General features: G+C 36.2%; 1 protein-coding gene across 1 annotated transcript in view; it reads right to left on the reverse strand.

Moving 5' to 3' along the window:
- The window catches only part of LOC124168377 (DNA (cytosine-5)-methyltransferase 3B-like), a 30,479-nt gene extending 21,302 nt beyond the window's left edge, over positions 1 to 9,177 (reverse strand). Inside the window, exons 1-7 of the mRNA XM_046546594.1 lie at positions 9,079 to 9,177; positions 8,910 to 9,000; positions 7,754 to 7,969; positions 5,709 to 5,836; positions 2,228 to 2,275; positions 1,124 to 1,188; positions 885 to 1,035 (exon numbers count right to left, since the gene is read on the reverse strand). Of these exons, the coding sequence (XP_046402550.1) occupies positions 885 to 1,035; positions 1,124 to 1,188; positions 2,228 to 2,275; positions 5,709 to 5,836; positions 7,754 to 7,969; positions 8,910 to 9,000; positions 9,079 to 9,177 (798 nt within the window). The remainder of the gene's footprint in view (positions 1 to 884; positions 1,036 to 1,123; positions 1,189 to 2,227; positions 2,276 to 5,708; positions 5,837 to 7,753; positions 7,970 to 8,909; positions 9,001 to 9,078) is intronic.
- Between the last annotated feature and the right edge of the window lie 1,962 nt (positions 9,178 to 11,139).

Here is an 11,139-nt window from a genome sequence, read left to right on the forward strand (position 1 = left end):
TGCCCCAGATATGATACGCTAAAATTTTTTCGCGTAGGAATTGTGAGGTCTAGGAGCCGATATTCACTTTTTACATTGTTTCTTATGGGATATTATGTTTCGATTAACGTCATTTCGTTTATTGTCACATTTTTCAGGTACGGTAAGTGACGTTAAACGAGGACTCACTGTATGTGTTTCTTATATGCAGTTCTTCAGTAATAGTTTGCAAGTGCATACCTAATACCATACGTAGTAGTACAGTAAAATCTCCAAACAAGAAATTTGTTAGGACCAGAAAAATCATTACTTTGCTGCAGTGGTTTTGTTGCATGGAGGTGGCATGAGGGTTGCATCAATTCAGGGATAATCCAAGTGCTTCATGTGCTTTATGATGCAAGTTGAGTAAATTTCTCAATCTTGCTTTATTCACCATAAACAAATTAACAGGGGATTAGTGAGGTATCAATGCAAAATGTAAGAGCACAGCTGCATCTTCAACCTTTTTAGCAGAGATCTGGGATGCAGGCTTTAAGAATTTCATGGATATTACAAGTAAGATATCCATGTAACTTTATTTACACAGCTCATGCAGTGGATATTACAATATATATTTCTGTTATGTTTTCAAAATATCCATCGCGTGATAACAAAAGGTTTTGCATATATCAACCTCATTTTGATATCTGATGGATATCTTCAGCTGCTTGGATAATTTTTCAACAGAAGTCATGTTCCCCATGAAGCATGCTTAGGAAATATTGATGGATTAAGGATGTTTCCAGATTAGGGAATTCCAAATTTGGGGTGCTCAACACTAACAACAAAAGCAATAAAAGCTGCATTTCATACTTTTGATCAACACTGTTTTTACACCTCACTAGGTAGCTATGAGATCTACTCACATTGTCCCACCAATTTTCTTTAGGCACCAGATACCCATCAGTTTCGCATTCATAGCCTCTGCACACCATACAGTGCCATGGATTTTGTGCCTTGAACTTTGATATAGCATTTTCACAAGCCAATTCATGAAGGCATATCTCACAGTAAACTCTGAAAGTATATAATAAAAGGATTGTCATTTCAAGCTCAATCAATAATAAATTATGAATAATTTTTCATATGTATGGTAATAAATTACCTTGTACATCCACGTTTATCACACACAATCACCTCTCCTGTATGAGCACAGACTGCACAGGCTATCTAAGAAAAATGGGAAAAATTCCTTTTGAAAGATTCAATGTCACTAGTTATTAATTGAGAATGTGCATATACCCATTAGACCATTCATATTTTACCCTCATGCATTTGTTACCACACAGAAAATCATTCCTAAGACAAGTTGTCCGCAGTTCTTCATAGTGTCCTCTCACAAAGTGATTTATCAATTTATGAATTTATCAAACTTATGGATTCTGTCGAGTGGTTATTTCCCATAGAAGGTATTGTCAATCATCCTTTAAAATGAAATTTACTTGAAATTACAAATTCACTGAACAGTCATTTTTTAAAGGCCAAATGAGTGAACTCCCTGGCAGTACTATAACTATAAGGAATTGAGAGATTTCAACGTGTTTCAAAATCTCTCTTGGACCCTTTTACCTGTTGATGCTATTCTTACGCAACTTGGACCCCACTCCATTTCTCCCCCGTGAATACCTATGACCTTGAAGGCTGGACCCTTTACGTGGAAGTCAATTTGCCCGATAACCTAGGACGGCAAAAAATACATCCCAAACAATATTGTTTAAAAAAAAAAACTCATTTCCACTACACTCAAACTTAATTAATGATCTAAATTAACTAATATCAATCAGCAAAGTAGATGAGATAAATTACTTTGTAGGTTGGCTTCTCTGACCGAATGAAGAGAAATGATTTTGGCCATTGCGAATGGATTTTGACGAATATATAAGCAACGAATAAGATTTGAGGCAAGCAATATGGGTGATGTTCTCTATTTACATACAACTGAATAAAAAACACCATTATTTTGACCAGCAAAGTATTATTTCCATTTAGATGTTGTAAGTGCAACTAATGTGGAAGTGGATGTTCTTTGGAGCTCACACCAAATCCATAATTACACACTATCTCAAGTCCACAAACAGAGATTTGTCTGTGAATAATCAGAGTACATTTCTGTTTTCTGATGAAGCAACTGCAGCCCCATTGCATAAAAACTATGATCGACATCGTAAGTATTCAATAATCATGCAGGAAACAATCACTATGTACAAACCATAGAGCCATCAGCATCCAGCACAAATAAGTAATTCTTCAGTCTTTCCTGGAGGAGAAAAAAATAAAGACTTTTCAAAAGAAAGAACTGAATAAATGTATGGTTAAATACTACCTTAAATCCACTACCTGCAAACAGGTTAGAATTTCATTACAAAAGATATACAGTGTGTCCTCGTTTAACGTCGTCCCGTTTAACGTTGTTTCACGATAACGTTGCCCAAAAATTGAAACCCTTGATCATTTAACGTCGTTATTGCTTCGCGATAACGTTGTTCAAATTATGCGCGGCGAAAAAAAAATGAATGGCGAATAGGACGCAAGCGCATCTGATGTATAGTAAATATTATATTAATGCGATTGGTAATTTTCGCTCGACAGAAAAGGTTGGCGTGGGTAGCGTATGTTAAATATGCGTCTGAGCGAATAATTATCGCCTCATTTACCCATTATCCGTTTATTTTTCTGATGCCAACCGAAAAAAATGTCCACGAAGAAGAGTGGCTATCCTGGCGGTTCTTCAGACGTGAAGAAAAAACGGCGATATTAGAACAAAAACTTGGTATTATTAAAAGAATTGAAGAAGGTGCAACTGCTGGAGAGATCGGTCGAGTTTTAGGTTTGCAGGTGCAGTTTTTACAATTAAAATTTCTTCTGTTACTGAAAATATCGATGTTTCGCCATTAAAATACTTTCTTTTTAGTTTTTATATTTCATTTAATAATGCCTTCTTCCCAACCTTTTCGTTATGAAAATTCGTTTCGTTTCGAATGAATCGTTATCATGCTGAAGTGAATAATCGGTAATGAATGTTTCTCGCGATTTCCGCCGGGTTAAAATATTCATATCATCACGAAAATTGACTCGCCCTTCATCCTCGTGCTTCCGAGTGTCAGATTCAGATTTTTTTCGTTTTGGCCTGATTCAGGTGTCTCCCGATTGGTCACAAAGTCTGCTTAAAGTTACGGCTCCGATAATTAGCCTCCTTGGATTCTCGCCCGGGAAATTCTGGATTCTTCACGAAGAAATGGATTGTTAGGAACATGGCTAGGAACCAATTTAAATTTTTTACATTGTTTCTTATGGGAAACACTGCATCGTTTAACGTTGTTTCGCTTAACGTCGACTTTTTCAGGAACGAATCAACAACGTTAAACGAGGACTCACTGTACATAATACCTGTATGGGCAATAATTTTCATAAGACTGAATATCTTTTAGTACCTATATTTAAATATGGATTTTGTTCAAAATCTGCAGGAGAGAAGTACCAGGTAATTGAAGGGGAGGGGGTTTGAGCACATGTGACTTGAGGCACTGAACCAATGACTAGGAATAAATAATGGCACAATTGTCAACACTGCTAGCTTCTTTTTTTAGACAATACTGTCGTACAGAAAATACATATATAGTTCTTAACACTGTTAATAGAGTAGTAGATTGCGCAATTGCAATTTAATTTGACGATATACTGATAAAAATCTCACTCATTGTGTAGAAACATTTTTATTGAGATTAGGAGAACTCAATGTATGCCTTGTTTGTGCACTATAGTGAAAACTATCATAAGGAACGATGGACGAGTATATTAATTGACCACCAATTCCGTAATTTCATTCATCACCTGATGATGTGTCCTGTAACGGTCGCGAAAGCTTGCACGACAAAGCGCAACACGCAGCTGCACCCGGAAGCCGTTAGCAACTATCATAAGGAAGTGCAAAATCCACCTAACCACAACTGAAGCATTTGCGGGCGAAACAAGTCTGTATGTGATGAGAAAGTGATAACTTTTGGGGGAAAAATTTGTGAGGAAAATTAGAATACAGTCCATTGGTTTAACCATACATGTATTGAAACCTATTTTCATTGCCAAGCACAAGCGTAATAGTGTGTAAAGATATTGTTTTTAAAAATAACTTGAAGGGCCATAAAAATGATTTTTAATCATTAAAAATATTAAAATGTGAATGACAATATAATTAGCATTCCTTTTATTGTATGTACCCAGAAGAAACTTGAATAATTACTTCGTTTTATGGCAGGCAATTAAAAATGCATTTGGATGCAAAAATATCTGAATATCTGACACCTGAAATAAAGCATCTGATCCGGATTTGGATCCAAAAAAGTCCTGGATGCATCCATCCCTAATAAACACTAAAAAGTTCTTATGCTATACAAAAAGGTGACATCCTTCACAGCCCACATATTAGTGATACAGGTTAGCAAGGTATATTTCTAAGCAGCATATATGGGTGCATTAAGTAAGAGGGGACATTAATCCACCAGATGTCTCCTTTTATGGGAGCTTTGACAGATACTTGAGAACTACAATGTTGAGTTTTTATCTCTACTTCCTCAAAAGAGAGCATTCCTCTATGCTACCAGCTAGGAAAATATATCCAAAACATAAAATTTTCACATTTTGCATCTCATTTCCATGAGATAACAGAATAAATTACCAATGCGAGATTAAAAGGAGAACGAGGCCAAATAGTAAAAAGGAGGAATAATCTTCCAGAGAAAATGGGAGCATGGATGACTCCTATCTAAGATGGTCTAAAAATTGGGTCAGCACTCCAACTATGGAATTTCTTCAAATTCAGCAAGAGTCCTGATGGAAGAATGATTTGGTACTTTACCTAGGAATGATTCGGTGCATTCAACACTGGTATGCACCCAAGCTATAGAATTTCTCCAGGAATGAGCTCTCTGTAAACTGCTATTTCTGAGCTAAGCCATTTTTTCAGAGTAGCCTTTTACACCTCCACATGTTTGAGCATTCGATGCTGATTGGCGGTATACTGGAGTTAGTTGTATAATGTTACCAACAGTGTGTCACCAAATGACTTAAAAGCTATACCGTAGCTCTCATTCCACTTTTTCCAGACAGAGGCTGAAGATATGCTATATAGTAGCCTAGCCTGCTCCTGAGCTTATCACTGTTCTTGCACCTTGCTAATTCAAAGGAAGTTTAAAATCTAAAAAGAGCTTTAGTGAAGCAACTTCATTATTTTTTGTAAAAAAAATTATTTTAATGAATTTACTTGTTGATTATCAGTGCCAATAAGTAGATTCATCAAGTTTGTCCTTTTGCACCACTGCAATTGACTAAAGATACAATTTTTTAAAAACATCAGCTAATTTTATAATTTTAGTGGGTTCTTTGAAGCCAAAATTCCCTTGCATTGCCATTCTTGATGAAGAAAGGCCTAACATCCTGTGCCATCAACCTCAGTAATTTGCCATGGGAATAAAGGAACCTCGTTAGCAAAGTGCTATGCATAATGGCCCAGAAATCTAATTAAGGTTCCTTGATTGATTCCTTGTCTGGGAATTTTTTTTCTGATAGCATTTTTGAGAATTTCACTGCCATTATCAAGGCAGGTGGTATAATATCACTCACACACAACATGCAACAATACCTTTGCAATAAATAATACAATAATAATAAATGAGATTGAACAGAATATTTCCCACCTTACAATCGTCACAAATGCCACCTTCAAACACAGGATGCTGACTAAGAATTACTTTGTTCTCAGCTCTGCAAGCAATGCAAATATCCTTGGGATCCACTTTACCACTACGAATTTTCTTGAAGAGGCCTAATATGAGAAAAATGCAATTTTCACATTTACAATACTATTCTGTGATTTAAGTGCAAAGCATTGTATCTAAATCAAGTATTTCACAGGGTCAACAATTAAAGTCTGATTTGTTAAAAAATTAGTAGTTGTTCTGAGGAGTCCAACAAATTTAAATAAGAATAATATACTGTAAAACCAGTATATAATTACAGTTTGAGAGAATACCAATGTAACTCATCATTCATGGCTCAAATTTTAGGTCCCCACTTTAAAGGGAGGGGGTGAAGTGGTGGTGGTAGTACTGATGGATAGATAATGCAAAGAATGCTTGACTTAATGTTAGATACAATTGATGCTAAACGGGGTCTGTGCATTAGTATGGCACATGTATTTCTTCCATTGATTTTACTATGTGCAAATTGGATGGACAGATGAGGAAGGCTTCAGCTATGCCATAAAGAAAATTTCAGTAACACCTCTGAAAGTATCTACATCATAACTTAAGTGGACCCCTGTATCCAAACAATGGAGGACAAGTTTGAATGAGAAGAAACACCATCAAATTGTGAACAAAGCTCAATAAAGGATCTTGCTAGTGCCAAAGCAATTATTAAGATTATGGGAATTAGCACACTTTGAATTCTTAACTTTGAGATGGTTGAGAAGGTAGCTGATTAGCACGAATCAGGATGATCTCCAAAAAACGGAAGTGAGAAAATGTAGTCCACAAACAAATTTCTTTAAAACGGATCATCAATTATAAATACAGATGATAGCAGATGCTTCAAAACTGCCAAAAACAAATGTACAGGTTGGGAGGAAGGGTCATTCACATGAGAGCATAGATATCAGTCACTTGGACACTCCACCGAAGCAATGCTCTCAGCCTATCTGTTCCGTGCATTTGGGAGTTCCTGGCAAAGAACAACTCTACAACTCTTCCACAGCCCCTGTATAACCCACTTCTTGCCTAGTTTAACCTTTTCTTGCTCCTTTGGTTCTAAAATAGCCTGAAGGGACCCATTTTTAGGTAATTCAAGCCACTCATACTATTGAAACGAAAGCTCTTGAAGAGATTCCTGGAAATGCCTTCTCAGAATGGCTGAAAGGGAATGGCCAGATAGCAAGCATCGACAGGTAATGTTGCTCTAGCTTTTCATAAGCTGTCAATGTAAGGGTGCCAATCAAACAACAATTGTTGCACTTTCCACTTCCATACCTAACATGGGATAAGATGGATGGGGTTTCACTACAATGTAAGTACCCGTGCTTAAGACGTAGCCTATTAGCAATGAAGCCAACCAAAGAGGATGGGGGGAGGGGGAACCAACGACCTCTCCCACTGCCATCTTCCTCCCATTCCCCTCCCACTGATAACTTGGCCTAACAAAAGAAGAACGTAAAATGGGAGCACAAAGAGCATACTCAAGGCCGTTAATCACATAAATGCTAGGACATAACTGGCTTTAGGTGTCATAGATCTGAGATACATCTTGTATTTTTAGTTTAATAAACAGATAAAACAAAGCAATAGTTAATGCTTGCTCAGCCGTGCATCACCCTTGAGAAATATCTGTCATAATATCGAGCATACAATGTGGTAGGAACTTTTTGACCTTGCTAAATCCGATTTATTTTACATGCAAAACATAGGCCGTTCAGCAGAATAAAGACTAGTACTCGCTAAACCGTGATTCTTGCAAAATGCCATACTCGCTAAACCGGGCTTCAACTGTACATTGGTATCACAAAACACAGCAAAAAAATATAGACAGAAGTGATACCAATAAAGACAAAAAATTAAATAAATAATAAATGATAACAGAATAAATTTATAATGTACCCAGTTTCACCCAAACTTCATTATAAGCAATGAGTATTGACCATATATATAATTTGGGACAGTTGTTGGCACAATAAAATTTGCAAACTTACTAATTTTTGGTGAGCCACCATCAACCGAGCCAGATTGAATCTCAGGATGTTTCGAAAAAGGTACATGTTGGCTATCCTTCTCTGGTCTTCCTTCAGGTATTCTTTTCTCTTTCAAATACTGCCTCCTCTCCTTATCACTTTCACTTTCTGAGATATTTGTCATAACCTTCCTAAGAGCCTCCAAGCTCTTTCTCAGGTCAGCTGACAACTCCAGCTCTAAAAGTGCGAGTAAGGTGACCCATAAATTAAAAGCATCTTCTTGGAAATATTAGCAAATGCTAATGACTATTGACTTAATAATGAGTGAACTTCAGGATCAATCCTTTGCTGCCATCCTATGTGTTTGGCAAATACCTTCAAAGCTTACCATGCCATCATCATGCATACCCTATCCTCACAGCATGATGTCTTCCAATGAAGTAAACATATATGTGTAAAATCTTATGTAATTTTCTAGGTTAATTACATAGATTTAAACTTAACTTATTCAGTAAGTAATACTTAAATGAGATACACAATAAAACCTCACCTTAACGAACTACCGCTAAATAAAGAACTCGAGAAACGGATCCGTTTAACAAACAAATGCTATTGGTCCGGCCAAATGCCTATGTAAAAGCAAAAAATGTTGAAAAATTGTATATACAACTTAACATAGCCACTCAAAGTTCAAAAATTACACAGAGGATAAATCATTTTCCTTGGCTTGGATTTTTGTAAATGATTTTTCCCCTGTGGAATTTTCACTCTTAATGAGCACTTGCAGGTGACTCAGTAAAGGTGTACCACTGGCTAGTCTGCAGATATTCCTAGAATTATAATAGACATGGGCATACAAGTAAAAAAATGGAAAAATGCTCATTCATATGTAAGAATCGATCCTTACTAAACAAATGTGCGAAAAGAATTTCTCCTTGGGTTGGATGGATTACATGATCTGATGTGAACTCCAAAAATAATTTATCTATTAAAGTATTTTTGTAAGTATTTCTTTCATATTGCCACACTTTTTCACAAATGAAATAAGGCTTACCAAAGCTTAACTACTGCAGAATCCACTTTTTCAACTGAAATAAGGAGAGAGAATTTCTGATGCTGCTAGACCTCACATCAGAGAGCTATCACTGCTTATCGTTTCACAATCAGGCCGACTTACTTGTGGATTGTGAGGCAAATCCTTCATTAGCCCACTCCAATTTTTCTTTGTCATCCCATGATGAGACCATTCCATCTTGAAAAGCACAGTCCTGCAATTCAAACCACAAATGAGCAAAATGATGAACTGCCCATATTTTATCTTGTCAGAAAATCACCTCAGTACTTACATCAATGGCTTCTTCAATTCCTTCCCTGTATTTCTTGGTTCCCTGAGTATGATTTAATTTCTTGTAAAATTTTCTGAAGGGACATATATTACGGACCATGACCTGAAAAAGAGACTAAGTAGAGCGCACTTGCCATTTAGGGAAGAATGGTCCTTACACCATTGCAGTAGAAATTCATTAAAACCATACATCTCTGCACATACCCAGACAGCACATTTGTGGTAATACATTTGTATTACAATTGTAATACAGTGTCAAATGTCCTCTATTACAATCGTATTACAATTGTAATACAGTGTCAAATGTCCTCTATTACAATCGTATTACAAATTCCCTTGTATTTTGCCTTTGTATTACAACTGTATTACAAATCATCTGTATACAAAACGTTTGAATACAACTGTAATACCGTTGTATTACAAAAATCGGTACAATTTGTAAGGTTACAGAAGATTTACCATTTGTATACAAATGGTTGTGCTATCTGGGTAGCTTCCCCCTTATTTTTTTCAGGCTTACGTTTTGGATAACATTTATTCTGTGCAAAGTAATCATTAACCTTTAAAATGCTCAAAATGTTTAGTCCTCATGGTGTACAAATGAAAAATTAATGATCCAATCAACAAATAAACTCTCCTGATTATTGCCACTATGATTATGAGCCGTTCCACATTAATGCTGTTTATATTTTGAGGCCCTCTTCTCATTCAATGCTCTCCAATTCAGAATGAATGCTCTTGAAAATCCTGCAATGTTCAGTAATCTGCATGCCCCATGCGCCCTTCCCCTCAACAACAATTGAATTCTTCAACAAATTATTTTGTTTCTGAATGAAAAATCCCTGATTTTAGCATTTAATAGCACATCACATAAAAGGAGATGAATTTTAAAAACACATTGGTCAAGTCATTTGTCCTTACATCAAAGATTACATTAAAGGTGTTGCCAGATATGTTTGAAATAGCAACTCTCTTTTACAGTTTTATCCAAAAATCTTACCACAGTACATGACGAATCCTAGATTCTTCTGGAGTCTACCACAAATTTTTAATGAGTTCTCAACCATGGGTTTGAAGTTATTTTAACTCCCAGATACTTCATTTTATCTATTGCCTAAGGAATCTAAAATCTTCCCTATGCCCACACGTATGGATTCACTTCAATAAAACATGCTGTTCCTTGAGAAAATCATCGTAAAAATGTTTTATTTTCTACAGATATCATGCTCACTATTTAAGGAAAAGTTAAGTGATAAAAAGAAAGTTCCAGGTCTGCTATTAGGAGTTTACAAGGGGAAACCATCACAGTGTAATAAACATTCTGCTCATTCTTTACAGTATTGAGGAAGTCTAGCATATAAATAATGCCGTTGGTATTCATAGAAGTATTCACCGATCTTTGAAATCCAAGCCTTATTTGTCAGGTGGCATGTAAGCCTGTAGTGGGTAAATAAAATCCCCTAATTCATGCCATTAAGTCTTCATCAGAGGTCCATTGAAAATCCATTAAATAAGATGAAAACAGAAAAAAATACAAATTTCACTGACTTATAGTGAATGGGGTTGGGTAGTAACAGAAATTCCTTAATTTATGAGGAAGAAAAAAATTGAATTGACCAGGGGCGGAATTCTGTACACCGTACCAACGATTGTCGGTGTCGGTAAGCCGGTCCTACCGATAAGTCTCGGTACGAGCGATTCAGGTGACACGTTTTACCGACGATTGTCGTTATCCCACCGACAGTTGTCGGTAAACCCGTCGGTACATACCGACGATTTCAAAACGCTCGGTAGGACCTACCGACAAATTTTTAGCAACATGGCGGACTTTTGTTTACACTTTTCGGCCTAAGCTGACGACTACTTTAAATCATAATCTACGACGCTAGATCCGTGGAAGTGCTCTAATTGTATGTTATTTATAATAAAAATGATTGATTAAACACTTGAAACGTAAAATTTACATAGTGGGAGCAGTATTTAACTTTGCCAATGTTAAACGTATATTACATTATGCGTTCCAATAGCGTAAGGTATTTCACATTATAAATATTCCGTAATT

Source organism: Ischnura elegans, chromosome 1 (genome assembly GCF_921293095.1).
Source record: "Ischnura elegans chromosome 1, ioIscEleg1.1, whole genome shotgun sequence".
In the NCBI taxonomy this organism is placed as follows: Eukaryota; Metazoa; Arthropoda; class Insecta; order Odonata; family Coenagrionidae; genus Ischnura; species Ischnura elegans.